The sequence below is a fragment of the Camelina sativa genome, chromosome 7 (genome assembly GCF_000633955.1).
Source record: "Camelina sativa cultivar DH55 chromosome 7, Cs, whole genome shotgun sequence".
NCBI classification, from domain to species: Eukaryota; Viridiplantae; Streptophyta; class Magnoliopsida; order Brassicales; family Brassicaceae; genus Camelina; species Camelina sativa.
Window position 1 is genome coordinate 30,202,810 of NC_025691.1, and position 24,473 is coordinate 30,227,282.

A 24,473-nucleotide genomic window follows, 5' to 3' on the forward strand; every position below is an offset into this window, starting at 1 on the left:
TTTTTTTTTTTTTTTTTTTTTTTTTTTTTTCCGTCTCGTCCACTCACTTATACCTTTTTAACCAGTAAACAACACTTTTTGTTGTTTGGATTTTACGTTCTAACGCAGTTAAATTGGTGAAAATATTATAATCTTAGTGTATATGTTTTAATTTTGTTACTCTTTCAAGTTTCAACATTTGGAGGTTATATATGTATTTTATTAACTATAAAAGCGTACATGTACTAGTGTGTATTGAAATATTTTTAAAAAGTGGTTGTAAATATAATTTTTGGGGTATGAAGATAATTAAGGATGATGATCTTTTTGACTGGTAGCGTGATGCCATTGACACTGTGCGCATACACTTGACATGGCATTCTCTTTTTATATCTGGTTGTTTTCTTCTGACTCTGTTTTTTACTTCTACAGGCTCAAACAAAGGAAAACAAACCCCGTTGATCACCATTCATTAGAAATTGGAAAATCAATGAAACTGATACAATATATTATGGTGTTCTACACAGTTATGTATAAGTTACAGCCCTCTTATTTTTTTAACAATATGGTTTCTCTTTCTAATCATCATTAAAGAAAATTAAGTTACAGCCGTTCTGTTCGCATACGTATTTTTTATCTGGTTGAACAAATCAATATTCAAGATCTTCCATAATTGTAGCGAGATTTCAGAAGGGCATTTGAAAGCATTGGCATATATTAGTTACATCTGCGGTGTATATTTTGATTGGGGATTGTATATGACGGGATCATGGCCACGCAAATTTTTTTTTGTCCATATATATGAAGGACTAGCACATGAATGAATGGTTACTGTCCACAATACAAATGGGATTGCATGGTCCAGCAAGCCATGTAAGCAAGATAATATATCCCTTAGCAACAAAATAATAATGCACACCTTTCAAAGTTTCTACTTTTATCCATTTTAAGGATAGTAATAGGTTCGAATTTGTTGTTTGATTATTCTTTTTTCTTTTTAATTACGACGAATCAGTCATCTAATGAGAATGTCAACTATATATCAACCAACCAAATCAAATCAGGCATGAGCAGCGAGTCATCAACGGTGGATTTTCTTAATTAATCCATGTTGGACTAATGGTTTGAAAAAAACTTTATTATATATATGCTTTTGCGATGTCTCTTGGAAAATATTACTATCATATTTTGGCAGATGACATGAGGCTCAAAATTAATGTTAAATGAAAAAAAAGAAAAAAAGAAATCATTACCAGATTCTACTCCCATAATTACCCGTTGCTGGCCTTTGACCCAGTTTTTCCTCTCCCGTTTAAAACTACGTTACGTAACAAAAAACTAAAATAAATACAATGATTTACGCATCTCCCCTAAACACATGGTACTCGCGATAATACTCTATTTGTTTAGAGAATCCAAGAAATGGAAATATATGTATAAAAGAGTAATAAGACGACAAAAAAAGGAGTTAAATTAGTAAAAGACACAAGATATATACTGATAAAGAGATAAGAAGATGAAGAAAATGAACAAAGTCCTCTGAAACACAATGATGAACCACTTTTAGCAAACACACATACAAAAGGACGAAGAAAACAGATAGATTAAACAAAAACGGAGGAGGAACAGTTAGCGCCGTCCATGGCGGGTCTTCAGAGATCCACCATCTCTTTCCGGCGACAAGGCTCTTCGGGTATTGTCTGGGACGATCACCTCATCGCCGAGCTTAGCCAACAAGCCAACGACCAGAAAGGCGAAACGTAACCACAGGGAGTGGACGAACCACACGCGGCTAAGCTGATGATTACGTCGGGAGGTGAAGATCAGACAGCTAAACCGATCGCCGGAGAAGGACTCAAGCCGATCAGAACTGATCACGGAGGCGCAGCAGGAGGTATCGAGAGGAGTCGATCCAACGGCGGAGGAGCCATCCGCCACCATCGAAACACGGGGAGAGTGTCTCCGGCGGTGGACCCGCCGTCTCCGAGGCTGTCGGCGTTTGGGTGTTGCTCTGCGTTTGGGAAGAAACCGCCGGGGAAGAAGGTTAGTCAGAGGAAAAGGCCAACGAAGCGCAGATCCAGGTAGGCCACACACATGAAGTCATATGAACAACCCAACCAAGTAAAGTAAAGAACACACACAAAGACGAGAAAACACAAAGAAAAGAGTATAGTGTCTACTTTACTTAATTATACTTACTGCTGCTAATGGACCTCTTTAATTATTTTCTGTTTTTGTTTGTGTTCTTTACTTTAAAACTTAAAACTTGTTTGAACTTTGAACTGGTCAGACGATGTTTATATATATCTGTGTTGGTTTCGAGTTTTGCCGGTTGATCCTAGAAGTAATTTTGTACTTGGGATTGTAATTTTTTTTTAAAAAGGTGTCTTTAATAAGGTCTCCGACAAAAAATCCAATGTTATGTACTAAATAAAACGACCAATGGTCTGACAAACTCTTTCCCGAGGAAATCAAATTACTAGGCTCTATCTTCTTCCTTTCCTATGATATTGTTCAATCGAGGGATATGATTTTTGATTAGTAAGTGTATCTCTCTTTTTGGATTCGACTGTGATTCAAAACCGGGCATGCACTGCTCAGGCTAAAGTGGACCATGAACCAAACAACCTGAAATTCCTGGTAGGTAGGGATTAAAAAACTAAGGACGAATGTGATTCTTTTATCTCTAATCTCTGATTACATTCATAGACTATACAGTCCGTCATACGTAATTTATAGCTCATTGATTATTACTTAATTTTATTTTGAAAAACATAATACTAGTTTTATTCGTCATAATTTTATTTGGGCTTTATATTAAGTGCAGAATATCTAAGTCCGCGTTGATTGTATGGGTTTTAGGCCCCATAATCACCGATTTTTAATAAGAGATCTCTCACAAGTCACAACGTTAGTATTCTTTTGCTTGCAATTTTGATTATACGAACTATGATTGATTACCTACATTTTTAATATCAATCAAATAATGTACGGGAAAAATTCAAAGAGTGTCATTACTAAAATCCTGAAAATTGAAGCTCTGTTGCCATTTTCCTTTGTTGTGGCTAAACACAACGTCATTTCACAATCACTACAATCACGAAAACTAAACTAATGTGTATATCTCGAAGGTAAAGGGAATCTATTCTGGGATCGATCTCTACTGTAATTCTCGTATATATAAAGAGAGCGTTTCTTTCTGGATACATTAATTAAAGTTCTAAGTACGTGCCCACCTTTATGGGATTTTTCTTCTTGTATTAATAAAATCTTTAGTTTTATAAAAACACACTCGTGGGGTGGGGGGTCGTCCTTAACTAAAAACAGAACGCTCAAATCATGAGTTTTGTTGTCAATCGTTTCCTATTCTTAATACTAGCTATGGTATTCTCAGTCGCTCTGACCGCAAACGCGAATTCATTCGAATCGCTTCTCCAGCTCCCGCGAAGACAAAAGCGTTCGACCCGACCCAGATCCGAACGGCTCCTCCACGTCGGCCATTTCGGTGCCAAAGGCAATGGCTTCACCGACGACACTCAAGTAATGATTCTCGCTCAACCCTCCCTCCCTCTCAAGAACCCTTCTTGCTTTACATACACTAGTGTGTCAATTTTAGCAATCTTGATTTTTTTCAATTCAAATCTGTAAACTTTGTCGGATTTAGGAAAGCAGACAGCGCCGGTAATTGTGTCGGAATGATAAAAATGTGATTAAAAATATAAATATGGTAAGCAGGCGTTTGCAGATGCTTGGAAGGCAGCTTGTTCTTCCAAAGCCAAAACCAGAATCTTGGTTCCAGAAAATTACACTTCCCTCGTCCGCCCCATTGATCTTTCTGGACCTTGTAAATCAAGACTCACACTGCAGGTTTTTTTTTATAAAATGCTTCCCAACAAGAATCTCTCAGTGAGATCATTTTCAGATTTTCTCTTAATTGCTTTCTGCTCTTTTTCCCCCGTTAGATCTCTGGTACTATCATTGCTCCGGATGATCCAGATGCTTGGGAAGGCCTAAACCGCCGGAAATGGCTTTACTTCCAGGGCGTCAGCCGCTTTACTGTTGAAGGAGGCGGCACTGTTAATGGAATGGGCCAAGAATGGTGGAGAATATCTTGCAAACGCAACCATTCCAACGTTTGTTGCTTTCTTTACTTTTTTTTTTTTTTTTTTCTTTCAATATGTTGTCATTATAGTCGGATATTTAAGAAATGTTTTCTCACTCTTGTTTCAACCATCTTTCTTGCAGCCTTGTCGAGGAGCTCCAACGGTAAGCTTCCTATTAGTTTCTCTCTGTTGGTGTACGTGGTTACTGTTTTATACAAACAAAAGTAAGACTCTGTTCCTTGTGTATAGGCCTTAACATTCCACAAGTGCAAAAATATGAAACTTGAAAACCTCAATGTGATTGATAGTCAGCAGATGCATATTGCCTTCACCAGCTGTCGTCGTGTGACCGTCTCTCGTTTAAAGGTCATAGCACCTGCTACTAGTCCCAATACTGATGGAATTCACATAAGCGTCTCTCGTGGTATCGTGATAGACAACACCACTGTCAGCACAGGTCAGTCTACTTACTTAACCAGACCTTGAATCTTATTAATATTCTCTTTATTGTTGATTAATATATATACCACTTCTGTTTTGAGTAGGAGATGACTGTGTTTCGATAGTTAAAAACTCGTCACAAATCTCCATCAGCAACATCGTGTGTGGTCCTGGCCATGGCATAAGGTAACAACCATCTATATCCAGACAGTTATAACAAAACAGATAAAAGCATAATCTAAATTTTTCTTATTCTGTAGCATTGGAAGCTTAGGGAAATCAAAATCTTGGGAAGAAGTTAAAGACATATTGGTTGATACGGCCTCCATCTCTGACACTGAGAATGGTGTTCGAATCAAAACATGGCAGGTGATTTCATCTTATCAAAAGCTTCACTTCACCTGCTGAGATTAAAAGAACTTAACTTGCTTGCTCTTGCTCACTCCTTTTAAGTTTTTAACCAGGGAGGAAGTGGTTTGGTCTCAAAAATCATATTTAGGAATATCAAGATGAACAATGTGTCGAACCCCATCATCATCGATCAGTATTACTGCGATTCCCGGAAGCCGTGTGCGAATCAGGTAAAGAACACCCGAACGTGTGCCGTTTCTTCGTACAACAATGTCTCAAATATCGATCCAACCTGACGATTTTTTTCTAAACTCAAAAAAAAAACTGCAGACATCAGCTGTTACCATTGAGAACATCTCATTTGTTCGCGTGAGAGGCACTTCAGCATCAAAACAAGCAATCAAGATATCTTGCAGCGATAGTTCACCATGTCGCAACATACTTCTACAAGACATTGATCTTGAACCGTTAGACGGTGATGGTTTGACACAGTCTTTCTGTTGGAAAGCTTATGGTGCGAGTTCGGGTCAAGTGTACCCTCCTTCTTGCCTCTCAGAGGATGAGACAAACGTCTTGGAACAGTCAGTTCAGTCCGGCGGGGGAATCACATCTGCTTACCTATGAACTCATGTTTTCAGATTGCCACGTGTTAGTGCATACGTCAAATGTTTTGTTATTTATATACACACATTGTATGATTTCACGTTTTAGCAAATTCACACTTCACCAACCATGAGTTTCTCATTTATGAATCCCGGGGCTTTGCACTCAACTTATTGGGAAAAAAAACAATACAATAAGGGATGTGAAAGCTCACGGTTGTTGAGGAGATTACAAGCTATTACAAGAAAAATCAAGTCAAAACTTTGGCATCAGTACTAAAACTAAAACACTGGAGAAAATAGCTGAATCAATTGACTACAAATGTAGAACCAAAACTATGAGAAATATATGTAATGAGCCAAAATAATGGGGAGCATATGCAATAACTAAATTTGTAATAAACAATAACAGAGGGGCTACATTCTAATAAGCAAACATTTCAAGGAACATTGCTAAATGCTAAAGGGGGATAGATAATATAAACTTATCATAATGTGACCTTTTGAGCCTTAAAACTTTCGGATCGATGTAGTGTAGCCCATTTATATTATAAGAACACCTGAGAATATCAAAACAGAAACAATTATGAAAAGAAACGGCACATTATGTCGCGTTACGATACAAATTAAACGAATTCACAATTATTATTATTTTTATAAAAAAAAATATTAAAGAGAGGGGAAGAGTCACACCGACATCATCGGAGCTATGATACGACAACGACCGCGGTGGAGTGGATGATGACTTTCGGTGGCGTTATCTTATAGCCGTTAGGTTCTACTTCTACATAATAGACCTGTTGAGTAATCAATTCCACTTGTTAGGTTAGATTTCATGTATACCTTTCCTTTTTCAAAGAGAACCTTAGATTTGATGCTTAGTTAATTCCTTTATTTTAAATAGAAGCGTATTATATGTATCTTTTGATCTAGAGAATATCACAAAAGCTTGAAGTTGCAAGATTTAATTAATTAATTGCTGATATTTTTGTTTTGTTGTTGTTTACTTTGGTTTAGATTTTTATGTGGATAAGTGATGAGAGAGGATATGGTTTACTAATATTAGCCCTATTCCCTTCTATCTAAGCGTCAAATTCTACATTCGATCTTTCTTCTTAGTAGTTTAATTATTCCTATCAATAATTCAAAGTTGCTTCCTTCCGTATGGATTAGAAAGACTTAGGCATATATAAATATATACCAAACAATCCTATAAATTACACACACACAAAACTCTCACCACCATCCAACTATCAAAGTCACCACAAAATACACATCAAGATTAGGAAAATGAGTTCCTTAAAACAACTTTCTGTGCACAGTACCAACTCCAAGGTCATTACAGAGAAGAGAAGATCGGTGACAATCCCTTCGAATGGGGGCAATAAGCTAGAGAGCAAGCCAACGATTCATGATGTCGACAAATGCGCCGAAACTTTCATCCAAAACTTCCGGCGTCAGCTTCTTCTTCAGTCCGATAACATCCTCCGGCCGTAGAGGAGGTCTTTGATATATATATATTACTATCACATAAAATAGATGTAGCATGTCAGAGATAACATGTCTTATTTGACTTATCTTTATAAGCTTAGGCGATTGCAGTTGTATTATGACATTTCTTATAATCATAATTCCACCACAAGTTTTAGAAGGAAACAATTTAATTAGTTTCTCAACTACTGGTACATAGACTAGAGTGAAGCAAATGGTCATTTTCCAGCTTGAGGAATCGGAATCACATCAACTTCTGTCTTACTTATTACAATTATTAGACGCAATATTTAATTATACACACACACAATCAAAGAGACAAACACATCACAGTTATCTACCAAACAGACTTTAGGGAGATGAGCAGACAGAGAACTAGGGGTGGATTTGAGTTGGGTGTGATGGCTGGACCAGCTGGCGGATATTGACTCGGGAGCAGGAACGAGCCATCTCTCCGGCAAGAGGGACAACGGGGAGACTATCGCAGTTGCATATCTCAATCATGAAGCCATCAGGGTCGTGGAAGAAGAGTTGGTCCACTTGGATTCCTCCTTCTTCCACCACTGCTCTGACGTACTTTATCTCCATTTCCTTGAGCTTCTTCTCCACCGTTTCCATGCTTTCGCACTGCATTCAACACACAAAATCTCTTTTATTGTCATTTTGTGTCAAATTATGTGGTCTCAGGTTTCCGTATGTGGATTTGTGCTAAAATCCGCCTGCATACCGTAATAATAATAAAAACTTAAAGAGCTCCAGTTCAAATAAAATCATGCATCTTGTATATATTGAAGATAGATCAGAACACTAATAGAGTTTGTATTATGGATACGTAATCTGTGCAGAACGGGTAAGTGAGTACACGCATGTTAAAAGTATATTGGNGGGGGTGGTCAAAAAATGAAAAGAAGAAGGTAATCTATCTACCTGGAAAGAAATGTGATTATCTTTGGGATTAATCTCAGATTTCTTCAGTAATTTCTCAGGCTCAGAAGATTGAAGAAGATGGATACCCATTCCATGTCCAAACAACCTACTCACATCAAAAAAAGAAAACACAATTTCGTTATTAACATTTAAAAATATATAATATCCATGTATATGTATTTACGTTATATATGGTAATGGTATGTACCAAGCGCCATCGAAATCAAAAGAGCCAGGTCTACGAATCGGTAGGAACCCTAAAACGTTATGGTAAAAGCTCATGGATTCCTCGACGGATCGACATAGAAGAGATATGTGATTCAACGACTTGATATGCAGAGGGTTTCCCATGTTCTCCTTCATTTTCGCCAGAGAAACAAAATCCAAAGCAGAACAGAACAGAGCAGAACAGAACAGAACAGAAAAGAACAGAGCAGAGCAGAACAGAACAGAACAGAACTCCGCCTCGATCGTACCAACAAAGCTTGGAATCCGAAATCTACGACGTTACCTATAATGAATTTAAGGATTGATCGATTCAGGAGGAAGATGATTTTATTAGAATTGTCTAAATGTACACGTGTATTTATATATAAATATGTGTGTGTCGTGATCGAGTAAACTACGGAACTTAACTTAGGATGGCGATGATGCCTATCTATACACTTTATGCATCAGTTTTTTTTTTATATATATATACTTATGTTGTATAATCATTACCACCCATGGGCCATGGTAATATCATTCATCGTTTTGGAATTGAGGATACGTCTTATATCTTGGATCTTCAAATTCAGAAATTTTAATCATATAAAACACCCTCAACCAACTAGACCCACGTTCCCATAACGTCTTTTTGTAAAACAAACAATTTTGGAATTGTGTTTCTTACGTAAAAGATATTTCCAAAATTACAATGCAAAAAAATTTACCGCCATAAAATCTACCATCACAAGTCAGACACCAGGTGTTGAAGCATCACCTATATATATATAGACAGACGTTTTGAGTAGACAATAATATGTTACTAATTATGCTTGCTTTGTCATTTGTGGGTTCAAAGTTTCCACAAACAAATAAATAAACAATAAAAAATTATGCATTGCTCGTTGTCGCTGTTCTCTTTTTCTGTTGTTTACATTCGTGTGCTATATATAGCAGGAAAAGCTATCAACGCCTATGTTTTAGGTTTAACGCCTTTTACTTTGGCTGGACGAAGCTAAGAACATAACTAATTTTCCCAGGGCTCGTTGCTTTAGCGAAGTTTTTGCATCATCAGACAAAGATCCTATCGGTTTCTTCTGCACACGGTCACAACTTTGCGTATGCCATTTTGCTCTCGAGCTGAATTCAAAAGAAGAAATAAGATGTTTGTAGTTAGCATAACAAAAATGTAAACCAGATCTTTACAATCAAAACTTCATTTAGTAGAGAGACACTATTTACTTACTGGGTATCCATTGGAGTTTCCAAATCACCCTGGCCTTTATTATCACGGAGCAACTAATAGTTGAATCCGATAAGAAGATAAATGTACCTCCTGATATGGGGCTACATCCAATTTCCAGTTCAGCCCCCAAAGCTATACAAAACAAACTCAGGAGAAAGAAAGAAAGAAAGAATCCTGTGGCCGCCTTGTCGTGTAGATGTAACAAATTTTGTTCCATTTCAATGTAAAATATTACAAAATGGACTTAAGGGAGACCAACTGTTTTGACCTGAAAGGAGGCACTCGTTTTTGAACTAACGCCATGATCGACTTAGCCTGATCAAGCTGGCCCTTTTTCACAAGCCCTTTGAGCAGCATATCAACTGTGTCCAAGTTGGGGTACCACTTCTTTCTCATACAATCCTTGCACATGGTATAAGCCAGATCAAAGTTTCCTGCCTTGCACAGATAGTGAATCATCGTCTGGTAGATCTTCAGGTTGGGTTTGTAGCCCTTACCGTGCATTGCTGTATAAACCCTTTCGGCCATCTCAGGAAACCTCGCAAGGAAAAAACCTTTGATAACCATGTTATAAGTTATGTTGTCCGGTTCCACCTGGAGTCTTGGCATCAACAGCAACAGATCATTTGCATCCCAAGCTCGTCCCCTATTCACTAAGAACTGGATCCTAATATTAAAAGTGGTGAGATTAGGCCTGCAGCCCTTGAGGACCATAAGGTTCCACAACCCATTCCCAATCACACACCTCTCGTGCTTGTAAAACGCAGATATAAGTGTAGTATATGTAACAACATCAGGTTTTAACCGTGATTTCTCCATCTGCCGCATAGCCATATAAGCGCCGTCAAGTATACCCAAGTCACAGAAAGATTTAATGGCAATGTTAAAAGAAACAGCATCAATATCAATGCCATACATTGATGGGGCGCCGTGAAGGAACTCCCGGATGGTGTGTAGATCAGGTTTAAAAGACAAGACTTGAAGCGCGGCATTGAAGGACTTAACGGTTCTTTTGCAACCGTGTGAATCCATATTGTAGAAAGTGTCAAGTGCTTGCTTGGTCATTCCAGCTTTGCCATACAACATAATAATCCTAACAACGAAACCCTCACGCCTACCTTGTGGAAGTGTCTTCTGATGCTCAAGCAGATCCTCGACGAAATCAAGCCGGCGTGCACCAGCTAACCTAGAAACCGTATCTTCAAAAGCAAATCGGTTTTCAATCACCAAACGGTTAGTGGCGTTAGCTTTGAAGAGCTTGAATAGCTTCTCAGGGTCTCGCTCAGATTTAAGCTTGACGAGGGCAGGCTCCTCAAGACCACCACCTTGGATCTGATTCGAAACACGAGAGGTCGTGGCTGCTATAGAAGAATGGCAGTATCTGCGAATGGTTCGCAGAGATAGCATGATCCCTCGAGCCTAAACATACCCGTATAGTGAACCCGTTAACATCAAAATCTTCCAAGAAATTTGCAATTAGTTGTAAAGATCGATCTACCAACCCAATCTATTCCAAAAATACGAGACCGAAGAGTTCAGCAAACCCTCGACATCCATATCTACTACCTCAATCGCAACAAAAAAAACCTAAAACCCGATGCGATTTAACAAAACAGCCATCTCTGTAAAACCCCTTCCCACGGCGAATTTTTAAGAACACAGCCCAACTTTAGCTCAGATCGCTATGACCGGAAAAGGGAGAAATTTTGATCTGAGATGGAGATTAACAGGAGGCTAACGACGGAGACATGCGACGGAGGTTTAAGGTTTTAGGTTTTTTGGGTTTGCCAAAACGACTCTTTTTGGGCTCACATCTTTTTTTTATTTGGGCTTTCCATTTTTATATCAGGCCTTTGTATTAACAACCCCCTTTGAATTTCTTCTTTATTTCTAATATGACCCATATATTTATACAGTATTTCAATTTACACCCCAACATATTAAAATATAGCTAAAGACAGGGGGAAGGTCGGATGATGCCTTGTGCGGAGCCCTGAACAAAAGAGCAAAGAGTGGAGACAGAATCAATTCCATCGGCCGGAGATAAGTCAATGTCTCTCATGAAAAGGTTGGAACATGGAACACTCTCCCCTGAACAATCAAGCTTCATAGCCACCTTTGTAGCCGATGTTCCACTCATCTTCATGTATCTCACTTTCTCTATGTGAACTGCCTTTCTCTGTTTTACATTACACTTTTACCATTAGCTCATTTTCCCATCTACATTAGATAGAACTTTTTCAAAAAGATTCTTACAGTTTGAGGGCAGTTAGGGGCGCAACCGTAGAACTGATCAATGATGATTGGGTTTTGTACAGACGAGAAACGAATGTCGAAGAACTCGATTCCTCGGACGTAACCCGTTCCTCCAGGCCACGTCTTTATTCGAGCTCCGTTTGTTGTTCCTGTGAAGTTAACGTGCCACACACGTATGTTTTCCACTGCTACCTCTGTTCCTCCTCTACCTAAACTCCCAATGCTGTTTCACATTTCTTTGTTAGTTTTTTTTTCTCTCTTCTAGTTTAACAAATGCATTTTGAAAGTATAAGATTTCGAGATTGCTAGGGAAAATATTAGCCACCTTACACCGTGACCAGGTCCGCAGTTCACAAAGGAAACAGTCACATTATTCACTTGATCTCCGATAGACACACAATCGTCACCTATATAATTAAGGAAATTGTAAGAAAAAACAAAGAAACTAACTAGCCAGTTAAACCTTTAAAATACCATATATTTTATCGTGTCCATTGATCAAGATTGATTAATTATTGTTTTGGTCACGTAAGAAAACTTACCAGCGGCGATGTCAGAATGATTAATAGAAACGGCGGTGGAAGATGTGATGTGAATACCGTCGGTGTTAGGGCTAGCCTCCGGTGAGGTTATTTTGATATCACTGATATACACATTTTGGCTTCCCATCACAAGAACATGGGTTTGTGCACTATCTCTGAATCTCAAACTCTTTAATGTTACATTTCCGCAGTTGCTAAATGTCATCATCTGCGGTTAAAATATATATATCGTTATTGAGTCGTCCCAGTTTGTTATATACTACTATTTCTTGTAAAAAGTAAACTTACCGTTGGTGCAAGCCAGATGCAATTCTGAGACACAGAGTATATATGGTTAGTTATGATACAATAACTATAACCAAAGAAAAATAACTAAAAAAATCAAAAGGTTAAAAAAAAAAGGAGATGAAATAAAGAAAATATAATTACGGGTCCGGGATGGTCTCTGCAATGTATATCCCACCATGCTTTGCCTTGGCCGTTCAACAAGCCGCGCCCTACAATTGCAAGTCCATCTACTTGATCAAATATGAGCCATGGTATTACTCCGTTCTCACCATTTTCCCACTTGTTTGGATCACTCTGCGCTATCATCTCTCCATCGATCTATATATATTACAAAATAATTAATTTGGAGTTTCATATTCGGATTATATATATTCATGTAATAATATCTCTACCAAGTAAAACCGAAGGAGGGATTTACAGTGAAAAGGAGAGGTTTCGGTATGCAAGGTCCCGAAAAGTGAAGGGAGTTGAGGAGGAACACCTTCCCTGCTGGTACATGTACACTTCCCGTTTTGGAGCTTCCCTTACAAGCATTCTCCCACGCCTTTTGGAACGCCTAGTTTTTTTATCCACCAATCAAATGTCCAACGATGTTTACCAAAAAGTTAAAACTTTGTATCATGACCAAAAAACTTACAGATGTATCATCGGCAATTCCATCCCCGACCGCTCCATATTTCATCACTGATTCACCATTGCATAACCAGAGAAGTCCTAAAATTGCAACGAGTACTAACAAACCACGGTCCTACACATTCATACAAAAAGTAGGATTGATTTTTTGAAATCAGGGTCTGTTAGTAGATAGAGGCAAATTAAAGAGTCTTCACCATTTTGACGGGAGATGGATTGATCTAAGCAGAGTTGAATACTGAAATAGTTTCAGATTTTTTTAAGACATAAATAAGCAAAGAACATAAGGGATTGATCCAAGCCTCGCATTAATAAAATAAAGGCATGCATGCATCTCTGTTTGGTTTTCTTAAATAATTTAGGTATCTAATATGGATATAGATACGAGCATCATCCAAAGATTCTATGTATGTGTTTCATTCGTAGGCTTAATTAAGTTTCCTCTAATATCAAGTGCCATCGAACAGTCTTCTCCATACAAAAAAAAAGAAAAAAAGTTCACTGAATTTTCTAGCTATGTATAAACTGGACAACTTCTTTTTATCTAAAATTAATATCTCCAATTTAGAAAAATATTTAATTAACAATTAAATGTGATTACTTAAACGATGTGATGAATTTTACTTGAAGGATTCTCTGTATGTTCATTTATAACACAATACGTACTGTTCAAGTTTCCTCTTATATTGATTGAGTGCCATTGCGGTATCACACAGTCTTCCTAGTACTCTCGTTGGACTAGTAGCTTCTGTGTTATAACAAAAAGAAAAATTCAATGAATTTTCTAGCTATAAAGGAAACAAAAAAATATAGCAAATTTTATTAAAAATTTAATATTTCAAATCTCTAAGAACAAAAATTAATAACTAAAGGTTTGAAATATGAAGTGTAAACACAGATTTGGGTACAATTCAAAGACATCTAGATGCATCTCAAACATGAGCTCAATGATGGAGACATTCTCTGATCTCTGAACATGGGTAAAACTAAAAGAACACCGATCGAGGAACACTCAGGGGAACAAAAATGAGGGATTTTTGATTTCCAGAGCGAAAAGATAAGAGTTGGACACCAAAATATGAGGTCATAATCAGATCTGAGTAAAAAGCGTCGAGATCCATATCATAAAATCAAGCCAGAAAACCCCAAAATCATAAAAATCTCAACTTGTTCGGATCAATGCAAAGGGCATATAAGATAAGTGCATGAAATCATTGAGATCTTTTTGCCGTTTCTCCACGTCTTTGCATTTAACCGAAAAGACAATTTAAGGAAGAGACACACAAAAAAAAAGCACGTGGCGAATCCATATATACTGTATTCGTTCTTTAATTATCCCGCAATTCACGTTTCACAACACAAATGTATACGTTTAACTTGTGCTCACTTATTTATAATTATAGTAATATATGTTAAAATTTGAAATACGTATATATAGTATTTGAAACAAAATCTGATGGTCGTAGAGAAAGAATTTATTGTCACCAGACTGTGATTAAAAGATCACGGGGAAATCGGTTAATTCATACCCGTACATCTTTGTTATGTTAAATTCATACCTTGACTATATGACTGTGCTAAAACATACCTCCACTCTATATTTATTTAAATTACATATCTAATCTCAAATTTTTGTGCTAAAACATACATAGGGACTAACACCGTTATTGTACCGTGAAATGTAGATGACGTGGAATCCAAGTGGCAACAACATTGTTCGTCATCTTCTTTATCTCTCGTTTATGTGTGTAATGGTCATGGTTTCCTTTTGTTTGTAATAAGTTTGTAATGACATAGCATTAATATTGAGAAAAAAATCCTTAAACTCAAGTGTATTAGCAGCAAATAACCATACACTGAATGCATTACCAGCAAAAAAAAAAATGAAAAAATCATCCCTAAAAGTCTAAAACCTTTAAAACCGACTGCACTACCAGAAAAAGAAAAACCATACCTAAACATTTAAAATCTGAGACTCAATCAAAAGAAACCTCTTAAAATATGAGACAACATGCTTGACGGTGTTTGTCTTTATGATGCTTGACTTGTTTAGGTTGCTTGAGAGGCTTGTGATGGCTGACTTGATTGACTTGTTTGGTTTATTTGGCTTGGACCAGCTTGTGATTGCTTCTTTGGTGGCCTTTTAACCGGAACTCCAATGTTGTTGCACCTCACTATATTGTGGCCTGCTAATCCACAACGCCCACAATGAAGTTTCATTCCTTCTCTTGTCAGTTTTTTCTGAGCAGGTTCTTCTTCTTCATTCCCTTTCTCATTCTTCTTCTTTTTTTTCTTCTGTGGTGACTCATTTTTCCCCTTGATTCTTTTCTGCTTCTTTTTGGGACCTTTATCTGCTTGTCTTGGTGGTGGTTGAAGTCTAGATTCCCCGGACTTTTCCCAAAAACACATTCCATTCACTCCCATTAGTGTCTCATTGTATTGCTTAACCCATCTTGTAGTCAAATACCAATCTGAGACAACAAAATCCTCAGGTTTCAGCTTTTTCTTCAATATTATACGCAGTACATGTCGACAAGGTATCCCAGTCATACTCCACCTCCTACAAGCACAAGTTTTAGCATTCATATCAACCCTAAAACCTTGGCCATGCTCAGTTACTTCATAATGGCCATTACCACAAGGAACCACTTGACAATACAACATGTGTTTTTGTTCTTTTGTAATGGTGGCAGCCACTTTCAAACTAAACTTTCCTTGATGACTCATAGCCTTCTTCTTCCTCATTGCATTACGGATCATACACTGTCGTCTAAGCCTCTCCAACATCTCTACTAGTGGCATCTCGCGTGCTTGGTTGATTGCATTGTTGTAAGACTCAGAAAAATTGTTGGAGACATCTTCACACATTGATGCACAAGTAAAGAAAGCACGGCTACAGTTGTGCGGGTTCTTCATCATCAATGCATCATACACACCTTTTTCAAAATTCTTTAATGCTAAGATGGCTCTCTCATCATCACCACATCCTTTGACATTTTCCCATTCATCACCTTCACCATAAGCTCTATTATCATCACCTTCACCATCAGCTCTATTATAAACACCTTCACCATCAGCTCTATTGTTGTGAATAGCACCTTCTTTCTCCATGTTATTCTAACAGCTTTAGTGATATTTTCAGGTATACACATTCTCTCAACTCCATCAGTTCCATTACACATCATCTTCAGATCCGATAAACTCTCAAATGGAAGTTTAAACCAAATCCTATGCTCAGACAAAGACAACTTCAACGAATCCACCAAGTTCTCCAACATTGACTCCGGTTGGCTTTCAAGTTTGTGAATTTCCCCTCCATCATATGTAACAACACCGCTGCCTGATACATTAAACTTGCTGTTGTGATAGATCTGGAAAGTTGCATCAGAGCTGAAAAAATACAAAAAAAAAAATCATGGTTTTTAGATATCTTGACATTTTATCGAACAGTTGGTATTCAAGAATTTAACATTGGGTCTACTTAAATAAAACTGAAATTTTCAAAGAAACGCTAAGTCAATTCATTAAAACAATACAAATATGTAAGAACTGCATCAAAATTTGGTTTATAACTCAAGAAAAATTGAATTAATTCGATTAAAGTATCTCTAATTTAGAACGAGAATTACCTCATCTTTTGAACTCCCTTAACAGCCAATATTGAAATTATAAGTTTTGATCGCTCTACTTAAACCCTAAGAATCAAAGACACTCATATTAATTTTTATCACTTGAACGTAGGTTGAGTCGCGATGAAGTATAGCAGATTAAGATGATAAACAGAACACAACAGACGTCATATTCTCTAAAATTGTATTTATGCGTTTCTTTACAAAACGACATCATTACCACGTAGATTCCACATCATCAATATTTCACGACACAATAATAATGTTAGTTCCTAAGTATAAATTAGCACAAAAATTTAAGATTCGATATGTAATTTAAATAAATACAGAGTGGAGGTATGTTTTAGCACAGTCATATAATTAAGGTATGAATTTAACATATCAAAGATGTGGGGGTATGAATTAGCCGATTTCCCCAAAGATCACGAGATTCATGTAGCATTTTTATATTTTAATGAAACTTGAAACTGTAGCATCAAGTCAGCAGCAACGCTTCCCCAAAGTTGAATAAAATTGTCAAGAGACTTGGTGGGAGTTTCCTCCGACAAACTTAAGCCATCTTCTATTGGTCGTTATTTTTGATCCAATGGGCATCCTTCGGCATGTCTATTGTCTTCTATCCCCAACTCATATCGTCTCGAGATCATCACACAGGGCAACATAACTAAATGTTTCTTTTGACTTTGGGTTTCCCTTAATTTTCATTCAAATATTGATATCTTCGCCAAAAAGCTACAACCGACAAGGAGTAATACACATACATGGTGATCTTGTCACAAGACTCTCAACTCATAAATTTATATATATTTTTTTTTGGGCTACGGGTGTGACATCTTCGTTTAACCATAACGAAAACAGTTGGTTGAGATAAAACTTAAAATATACTAGATACGATCCAAACCCATTAAAACATGTCCAACCCCAGACCTAATACCCTGAATAATCAATATATAAGGGTTTGGTTTCCATTCAATGAGGTATATATATGATCCCACTTTTTCGATTCAGTAATAACTTGAATGGTTTAAATACACAAAGTATGTTAAAATGTGCGGCCGTCTAATTAGCATGCAATTACACGCTTTGCTGACCAACAGCCATGGAGCCTTTTTTGTTATTTTCAAAAATAAAAACAGAAAGAAAAAAACTCCATTTTCGTTGAAATTAGGGTTGTTGTCTTTGGTGTGTATTCGTACCATACAAAAAAGTGAGACAGAGAGTTAACATGATGACGATAATGGGTGTTGGAGATCAAACGGGAGTTCGACGAAATAATAAGTTGAAAATTATAAAAAATCATGAAAATGTAGAAAAGTTAAGAAGTTAGTTGATGAATATTTACATTTATTTTTAAATTCTAATTTACAATTTTTATTTTGTCAACAAAATTCTAATTTACATGCTCTTTTCCCAAAAACAATACATGTGTGGGGTAGACCTAAGCATGTGTAGTGTACGCTATTGCTCTATATAACTCTTGCGCGCTTTGGGGTTTGATAAAATTAAAGTGAGACATGATCTCGTCAAGAAAATATAAACGATGTGGTTTAGGAGCTGCATTGTTCATTGCCTATATCTTCTTCTTCTTGATCTCTCTCATGTCTTTACACTACGTATCTGGTATAGATCCAAATCCTTAAAAAAAAAAAAAAATTGAAAATTAATCCTTAAAATTATTGCCCCTTTGAGTAAACTATAATTAAATCTGTTTTATTAATCACTTTCTGGTTTTTATATATGTAGCAGGTCATGATCATAAACAAAAGGCGAAGGAACCGGTTCAGGGTTCAGAGCCTCCCGAGTGTGCGAACAAGTGCCTGAACTGCAAGCCTTGTCTTCCTTATCTATTTGACATTCATGATCATGGTGCTCATCATGATGATGATGATTATAGTGAAACATATTATCCCGTAAGGTGGGTGTGTAGATGTAGCGACAGAGTATTTGAACCGTGAGAATAGTTTCAAGAATTAAAACATTATGTAAGCGTGTTGCTTCTCATGGATTCATATTTGATGGTTTTTTTGCTTTTTTCTTTTTGTCGGAAATTCGGAATTATACTATCTTCAAATATATATATAATCAGGGAAACTTCTACATATACTCGGCTACTCCTCGCGCGCATGAGTTCATAAATAATGATGNAAAAAAAAAAAAAAAAAAAAAAAAAAAAAAAAAAAAAAAAAAAAAAAAAAAAAACTGATGGTGTGTTTGTGGGTATCTGTGTGTATCATGCATGTCCGTTTGAGGCACCATCCGCATGCGTAACAATACAGGTCTTGGCTTTAATGGGCCTACGGAGGGAGCCTTAACAGATAAAGTGAGGGCATGGGCCGACTAATTAAGCGTAAAAGCTTCAGACTCCAGTACCGAAGACTTTTTCTTAAGGTCCAACCACGATTCTTCACCGTACGTTTTTGTTTACCTGTGTGTAAAAAAATGACCGTCTCAATATATCGCATCTTATTTTTAACTCGACTCTCGACACCGCCCCCGTAGAATAAGAAATTAATTATCGAATATTTCTGCCTCAGGCATAACATCCCTAATTAATGATTCCCTTATGTTCATGTAATTAAGGGATATATTTATACCAATCAGATTCATAATTTTAATGTTTGTGACGATATCCATAAATCAGATTTTTGATGAATTACCATAACATGATCAGAATCTTATATATAGTGTGAAGAATCTCACACGTATCATTTTCTTCTCAAAGCTTCGAAAGAAACCCTTAAAAAACGTTATTATCTGCTGAATACATTTTAATAATCCATATAGCGTGACAAGAGAACTGAGGCCGTAATTGATAAAGAAAAAGCATGAGAGTGATGATGACGACGAATGTGAAGCATTGAGAGATCTCTCACCGCTTGCCGTACGTCTATGTCGATATTCGTCAGCTGAAGACTATAAACGTGTCGACTGTTGTCTCGGTCCGAGATGCACTGTAGCTGACAGTTACGTTTAGACTTTGTCTCCATCTCCTACGCAACCCAGCACCGTCAATTTTTTCTGTAAGAAACTATGTAATGACGGGGACAAAAGGACGAAGGGTGAGTCCCACTTTCGCCCATGTGGTTGTGGTCAACGTGTCAAAGTACTAGAGGCTCTACGTTGACTACGATATAATTTTGCTATCAATCTATGGATGGTCTCTCGTCCGTAGAATAATTTCACTATTTTTTCACTTGGCTGGTGTCAACCAATAATATAAACACTTATCTTTTACAATCTATAATTAAATTATGCGGCTTACCATTCATTTATATAAAGACTCTAGTAGACGACTGGCTACTCATTTATATAAGGTACATATATATATAAGTGGTGTTAGTTTAATGGAGTTATTAGTTTAAATTTTAAAGTAGTTGGCACCCGAGTAGGTTCATCATGTTATTGAGAAGCACATCTGCTCCGATACTGAAGTCGTGGCTTCCACAACACTGCTCGAGAGAATCGTCTCCGGACCAGGAGTCACAGCTCCAGCGCCGGTCAAGATCGTTGTCTCTTTTCTCATCAAAGTCCATAGATGGACACACTGGTGAGCAGTTGCACCAACAAGCTCTCTCCGAGCACAAGGATAGTGTTCTTAAATCAACAACAAGCAACGAGAACCACAACGAAAATACAATACCACGCAGGCAACGCAGGTCATCTTTAGATGAAACACGTTACACGAAAAAGACGACTTTGGATCTGTCGTCAACGTTCTTAGTGGATAGGCTGTTCTCGAGCTCAGGACTGGGAGAAAAGGCCAGTTATGATGACGATCGTCTGGAGACTCTTGTGAGTGGTGGTGGTGGTGGGATGGGCAGCAGCGGCGGGAAGATTTGCAACGGCGGTGGTGTAGGTGGAAGTGGTGTTGACGGCGGTGGCAGTGAGGACGCTACCGATTCGTATTACAAGGAGATGATCGACTTGAATCCAGGAAACTCGCTTTTGACTGGAAACTACGCTAAGTTCTTAAAAGAGGTAATTAATTAAGGATTTTATCAAGGAAAACATATATAGTAAAAAATATTTTTATTAGCCGTTTATATTTTGGTTTCTTTTTACTATATAGGATATTTTATACTACAAGATATTTAATTGTAGAAGATTCATATATAATACACGTGTAAAGAGTGTACTGCATATACGAAGAAAAAGCAAAAAAAAAACCCAGAGTTTTCATGTTTAGTTTCAGGAAAAACCGTAGTCGTAGAAGAGAAGAAAAGAAACGTTGTCATCGAAAAAAACCTAATGTATATGATGAACAGGTGAAAAGAGACATGAAAAAAGCAGAAGAGTATTGTGAAAGAGCGATTTTGGGGAACACCAACGATGGAAACGTTCTTTCTCTATATGCTGATCTCATTTTGCACAACCACCGAGATCATGAAAGAGCCCACTCGTACTATCAACAAGCCGTCAAAATGTCCCCCCAAGATTGGTAATTTTGCATAGTTTTACTATCTATAATCAAACCATTTCACAAGCTAATTAAGGGCAAAGACTTGGGATGCTAACAATATTGTTACAAAATTAATGGTGCAGCTATGTGCAAGCTTCATACGCAAGGTTTCTATGGGATGTGGAAGAAGACGAAGATGAAGGAGAAGAAGAAGAAGAAGAAAAGAGTGATGATATTAGCCATGTGCCTCCTCCAACTACCATATTCCGTGATTTTCCCCATCACACTTCTCTTACCGCATCATCGTAACTAATAAGACACATGTCTACACCATTCCGTATGTTCGTATTGAAATAAATATAACATATAGATGCATGTTTAATACTCGTATGCAAATGCAATATGCGTGTATAATACATGTTCATAATATTGTGTAATATGGATATGGTTTTCTATGTGTCTCTATGTTGTGTTATAACTTATAAAGTATGAAATAGAGAAAACATTAGGCATTTGTTTGTCGAAAGTATGATAGAATTGGTACAGATCAATTTTGTTGACAACTTGACATCAACCAACTTTATTAGCCAATCCCACAGATATTTTGTTGACAACCAAAATATCTGTTGAGAAAAAGAAAAAGAACAAAAAAAACCAAAAATATCTGGTTCGTACTTGGGCTTAGACGTTGGATTTCTCGTTAGCAAGCAATTAAGAAACCCGCAGATATTAGTGGGCTATTAATGGGCCATAATTTTAATTTATGGACCATACCACGGAACCAGAAAACGATTCTAGGAAAGAGCCGAAGAGGGGTGAAAATGCAAGGAGATTCATTTTCATGTACTCTGTCTCTCTAAATAGTTGATCTGACGTCCAGCTAAGAGGAATTTTTATTTTGGGAACAGTGATCGAATTGTGAGATCAAAACACACTGGCCATGTATGAATCACAAACTTGTTATTCGTATATTCAAACTTCCTTACTGTTTATTATTGTTTGATCATACACCGACACCGGCAGGCTTTCCGATATTTTTTTTCTTTGGTGATGAAACTTTTCCTCCATGTAACGAAGTCAAGTCAGGAGGAGTTATTACATATCACATATAGTTGTGTACCATAAAATAAAATATAGGGGACTATTTGACACAATTTTCTATGCTATCCCTATCTCCCATAGACTTGGAGTATTTATAGTTGAACCGTCCTATAAAGGGCTATGCCTATGTCAATGGAGAGAGAAATATACTGTAGATGACCTTTTAAGGGTATTGGTCGCTTTGACTAATGTAAATTTTTACAAACCGTTCGAGCTGTACAACTTGTAACTTTTTGCCTAACTCACCTACAAAAGCGAAAATTAATTAGACAAAAAAAAATATATTGTTATCTACAACTAACTCCATTGGTAAACACTTTTTTTTCTTCAAAATTCAAATGAAACAGCTGTAATTGAGTCATTCAAACCAAACAACTGATTACAAGTTTACAACAACATCAAGTGAAAGAAGACGAGATTAGGAGGTTTGTCCAAATCGTTACTTTCAAGCCGACAGAGAAACTCAAAAACAAGATTGATAATTATCCTCACTCGGTTTTGCGTCCCACCAAAACAAAATAAAAGAAGAAAACAAAAGAAAAAAAGGAGAGAAATCAAATCAGTGATCTTCTGCGGAAGGGTGCACCTGTTCTTCACCAAGCTCGAGGAGATCGTCGCCGTATATTTGATCAAGCACAAGAACCAAACCCATGGCAAAGGCTCCATCAAAACCAGGCTTCACGTTCAACGAGAAAACGTCTTTCCCAAGCATCACGTTCGTTGAGGCATCCACTTTGCGCCGTATCTCCGCCACCTTCCGCCTCGTCTCGGCCTCCACAACGGTGCAGCTCCTTTGCCCGAAACTACCTTCGATCAGGTACTCGCCGCACATGTAGTCCCCGTACACCTCCACCGTCACGCTGTTCCTCCCGATTATCGACGATCTCCTGACCCCAAAGATGGGTTTCTGACCGTCCGATCTCTCCCCGAGATAACCTTCCCATCTTCGTCGCAAACTCGGCCTCTGTTTCACCGTTTCGATATTTTTTTTTTTTTAAAGGAAAACAGAAACAGAGTAAGTTTCAACTCTATACGAGTTAACTCATTTATTCAAATCTTATAAATAAATAAAAAAGCACCTTTCGTCGGAGGGTGAGGAGACAACGGCCGTGAGCGTCCATGAGGACAACCTCGTCGGTGTCGCGGGTGTTGGGGCCACCGTAAGAGTCCACCCGAAAGACCAATCTGCCCTTGCAGTCATAAACCGTGAAACCATCGCCGGTGAAAAAAAGAGAAGTTTTCCGAACAGTGAGGCTTCTTTCTTCCCCGTGTATAAATTCATCGTCGACGAGCAAACCATTCTTCATTTTTTTTCGAGTTTATGATGCTTGTTAGCTCTAGAGAAGACTTGTGCTTGCTACTAGCTCTTAATTATTACTATTGGGAGAGGGAGGAAAGTGAAGGTTGGGGAAAAAGGAAAGACAACGAGTGCAAGATTTATAAGAGTTGAAAGACCACGACACGGTCCTCCTTTAAACCAATAAGAATCTTCTTTTTTTTTACACCCACGAATTTTACTGTTTAAGCGAATACGTACTTGACACGTGGGGCTGACTCCTCGCCTGATCTTTTTTTCATTAAGTTGTCAATTTATTAATAAGTACATAGATGCGCTTCACTCCATTTTTTTTTTTACGTCACGTTAAATGTATCTAATGTACCATCGTCCATCGCGTATTTCATGTACAAAATACATTTGTTTCTTCAGTGTTTCTTTTGATCGGCTTATACCGTTATACGTACGTACATAACGTTATATCTAAAATACACATGTGACATAATATTTCATAAAATTCCAACCTCTATGTGATCTTAATTCTTAAGTATAAATCTTTCAGGTATTAATAGATATATCTCAAACATTTGACCAACACATATAGTGGTTTGTGTTATTACCATCCATGTATCACCCTTCTGTTTCAGAATCGCACGTGTTGAGAAACATTATTAAAAAAAAATTGTATATTTAACTGGTTTCATTTAATTAATGTACTTAAATAAATATTACATGTATTATTCGTATACTTTTGAAGATTCTTGTTTGACTGTCTTCGGCAAACCTGTAACCTTACATTACTTCTTTCTTTCCGATCACTGTTTCTCCTTCACTCCTTTTTCCTATTCTTACAATATTCCACATATATTATACAACGATTATACAATCGCTACAGATCAAAAGGTTACTTTTATCTTTCTATCTTTAGTATTTTTTAAAAACAAAGGCATCTAACAGTGTGGGCATCAAAGTTGCATATTATCGATTCCCCCCCCCCCCCCCCCC

General features: G+C 37.3%; 10 protein-coding genes across 10 annotated transcripts; 5 read left to right on the forward strand and 5 right to left on the reverse strand.

The window, feature by feature from the left end:
* LOC104703426 (uncharacterized protein At1g15400) lies at positions 1,449-2,381 on the forward strand. The gene is given in 1 exon segment (XM_019227232.1): positions 1,449-2,381. A coding segment is annotated over 1 exon segment (444 nt). The 5' UTR covers positions 1,449-1,620; the 3' UTR covers positions 2,065-2,381.
* On the forward strand, positions 3,180-5,620 carry LOC104703427 (probable polygalacturonase At1g80170). Its single transcript, XM_010419439.2, has 9 exons — positions 3,180-3,519; positions 3,715-3,846; positions 3,942-4,112; positions 4,225-4,245; positions 4,332-4,539; positions 4,628-4,709; positions 4,784-4,892; positions 4,988-5,104; positions 5,205-5,620. Exons 1-9 carry the CDS (start codon positions 3,319-3,321, stop codon positions 5,496-5,498), a joined length of 1,335 nt encoding a protein of 444 aa, XP_010417741.1. The 5' UTR covers positions 3,180-3,318; the 3' UTR covers positions 5,499-5,620.
* On the forward strand, positions 6,583-7,132 carry LOC109125686. Its single transcript, XM_019228028.1, has one exon. It carries the CDS (start codon positions 6,767-6,769, stop codon positions 6,971-6,973), a length of 207 nt encoding a protein of 68 aa, XP_019083573.1. The 5' UTR covers positions 6,583-6,766; the 3' UTR covers positions 6,974-7,132.
* On the reverse strand, positions 7,174-8,464 carry LOC104703428 (metallothiol transferase FosB-like). Its single transcript, XM_010419440.2, has 3 exons — positions 8,103-8,464; positions 7,895-8,000; positions 7,174-7,594 (listed from the first exon to the last, which is right to left on the reverse strand). The coding sequence occupies exons 1-3, from the start codon at positions 8,255-8,257 to the stop codon at positions 7,343-7,345; spliced, it is 513 nt and encodes a 170-aa protein (XP_010417742.1). The 5' UTR covers positions 8,258-8,464; the 3' UTR covers positions 7,174-7,342.
* LOC104703429 (pentatricopeptide repeat-containing protein At1g80150, mitochondrial-like) lies at positions 8,917-11,124 on the reverse strand. Its single transcript, XM_010419441.2, has 2 exons — positions 9,345-11,124; positions 8,917-9,238 (listed from the first exon to the last, which is right to left on the reverse strand). The coding sequence occupies exon 1, from the start codon at positions 10,749-10,751 to the stop codon at positions 9,576-9,578; it is 1,176 nt and encodes a 391-aa protein (XP_010417743.1). The 5' UTR covers positions 10,752-11,124; the 3' UTR covers positions 8,917-9,238; positions 9,345-9,575.
* On the reverse strand, positions 11,296-13,143 carry LOC104705104 (probable polygalacturonase At1g80170). The gene is made up of 8 exons (XM_019227187.1): positions 13,068-13,143; positions 12,849-12,986; positions 12,572-12,748; positions 12,431-12,454; positions 12,143-12,350; positions 11,926-12,007; positions 11,601-11,823; positions 11,296-11,523 (listed from the first exon to the last, which is right to left on the reverse strand). Exons 1-8 carry the CDS (start codon positions 13,110-13,112, stop codon positions 11,296-11,298), a joined length of 1,125 nt encoding a protein of 374 aa, XP_019082732.1. The 5' UTR covers positions 13,113-13,143.
* Positions 14,858-16,851, reverse strand: LOC104703430. The gene is made up of 2 exons (XM_010419442.1): positions 16,693-16,851; positions 14,858-16,453 (listed from the first exon to the last, which is right to left on the reverse strand). Exon 2 carries the CDS (start codon positions 16,172-16,174, stop codon positions 15,113-15,115), a length of 1,062 nt encoding a protein of 353 aa, XP_010417744.1. The 5' UTR covers positions 16,175-16,453; positions 16,693-16,851; the 3' UTR covers positions 14,858-15,112.
* LOC104703431 (EPIDERMAL PATTERNING FACTOR-like protein 8) lies at positions 18,207-18,735 on the forward strand. The gene is made up of 2 exons (XM_010419443.1): positions 18,207-18,312; positions 18,436-18,735. Exons 1-2 carry the CDS (start codon positions 18,207-18,209, stop codon positions 18,645-18,647), a joined length of 318 nt encoding a protein of 105 aa, XP_010417745.1. The 3' UTR covers positions 18,648-18,735.
* LOC104703433 lies at positions 19,957-21,603 on the forward strand. The gene is made up of 3 exons (XM_010419444.2): positions 19,957-20,670; positions 20,958-21,130; positions 21,235-21,603. Exons 1-3 carry the CDS (start codon positions 20,089-20,091, stop codon positions 21,398-21,400), a joined length of 921 nt encoding a protein of 306 aa, XP_010417746.1. The 5' UTR covers positions 19,957-20,088; the 3' UTR covers positions 21,401-21,603.
* LOC104703434 (protein LURP-one-related 5-like) lies at positions 22,526-23,614 on the reverse strand. Its single transcript, XM_010419445.1, has 2 exons — positions 23,272-23,614; positions 22,526-23,156 (listed from the first exon to the last, which is right to left on the reverse strand). Exons 1-2 carry the CDS (start codon positions 23,497-23,499, stop codon positions 22,752-22,754), a joined length of 633 nt encoding a protein of 210 aa, XP_010417747.1. The 5' UTR covers positions 23,500-23,614; the 3' UTR covers positions 22,526-22,751.

Coding starts and splice junctions, on each gene's coding strand:
- LOC104703427 (XM_010419439.2), top strand. CDS start 3,319: ATGAGTTTTGTTGTCAATCGTTTCCTATTCTTAATACTAGCTATGGTA. Junction 3,520..3,714: donor GCTTCACCGACGACACTCAA/GTAATGATTCTC, acceptor TATGGTAAGCAG/GCGTTTGCAGATGCTTGGAA. Junction 4,246..4,331: donor CTTGTCGAGGAGCTCCAACG/GTAAGCTTCCTA, acceptor CCTTGTGTATAG/GCCTTAACATTCCACAAGTG.
- LOC109125686 (XM_019228028.1), top strand. CDS start 6,767: ATGAGTTCCTTAAAACAACTTTCTGTGCACAGTACCAACTCCAAGGTC.
- LOC104703428 (XM_010419440.2), bottom strand. CDS start 8,257: ATGAAGGAGAACATGGGAAACCCTCTGCATATCAAGTCGTTGAATCAC. Junction 8,001..8,102: donor TTTGATTTCGATGGCGCTTG/GTACATACCATT, acceptor TGATGTGAGTAG/GTTGTTTGGACATGGAATGG. Junction 7,595..7,894: donor ATAATCACATTTCTTTCCAG/GTAGATAGATTA, acceptor TGTTGAATGCAG/TGCGAAAGCATGGAAACGGT.
- LOC104703429 (XM_010419441.2), bottom strand. CDS start 10,751: ATGCTATCTCTGCGAACCATTCGCAGATACTGCCATTCTTCTATAGCA.
- LOC104705104 (XM_019227187.1), bottom strand. CDS start 13,112: ATGAAATATGGAGCGGTCGGGGATGGAATTGCCGATGATACATCT. Junction 12,749..12,848: donor CGAAACCTCTCCTTTTCACT/GTAAATCCCTCC, acceptor TAATATATATAG/ATCGATGGAGAGATGATAGC. Junction 12,351..12,430: donor GCATCTGGCTTGCACCAACG/GTAAGTTTACTT, acceptor TTTTAACCGCAG/ATGATGACATTTAGCAACTG.
- LOC104703430 (XM_010419442.1), bottom strand. CDS start 16,174: ATGGAGAAAGAAGGTGCTATTCACAACAATAGAGCTGATGGTGAAGGT.
- LOC104703431 (XM_010419443.1), top strand. CDS start 18,207: ATGATCTCGTCAAGAAAATATAAACGATGTGGTTTAGGAGCTGCATTG. Junction 18,313..18,435: donor GTCTTTACACTACGTATCTG/GTATAGATCCAA, acceptor TTATATATGTAG/CAGGTCATGATCATAAACAA.
- LOC104703433 (XM_010419444.2), top strand. CDS start 20,089: ATGTTATTGAGAAGCACATCTGCTCCGATACTGAAGTCGTGGCTTCCA. Junction 20,671..20,957: donor ACGCTAAGTTCTTAAAAGAG/GTAATTAATTAA, acceptor TATGATGAACAG/GTGAAAAGAGACATGAAAAA. Junction 21,131..21,234: donor AAAATGTCCCCCCAAGATTG/GTAATTTTGCAT, acceptor TTAATGGTGCAG/CTATGTGCAAGCTTCATACG.
- LOC104703434 (XM_010419445.1), bottom strand. CDS start 23,499: ATGAAGAATGGTTTGCTCGTCGACGATGAATTTATACACGGGGAAGAA. Junction 23,157..23,271: donor TCCTCACCCTCCGACGAAAG/GTGCTTTTTTAT, acceptor ACGGTGAAACAG/AGGCCGAGTTTGCGACGAAG.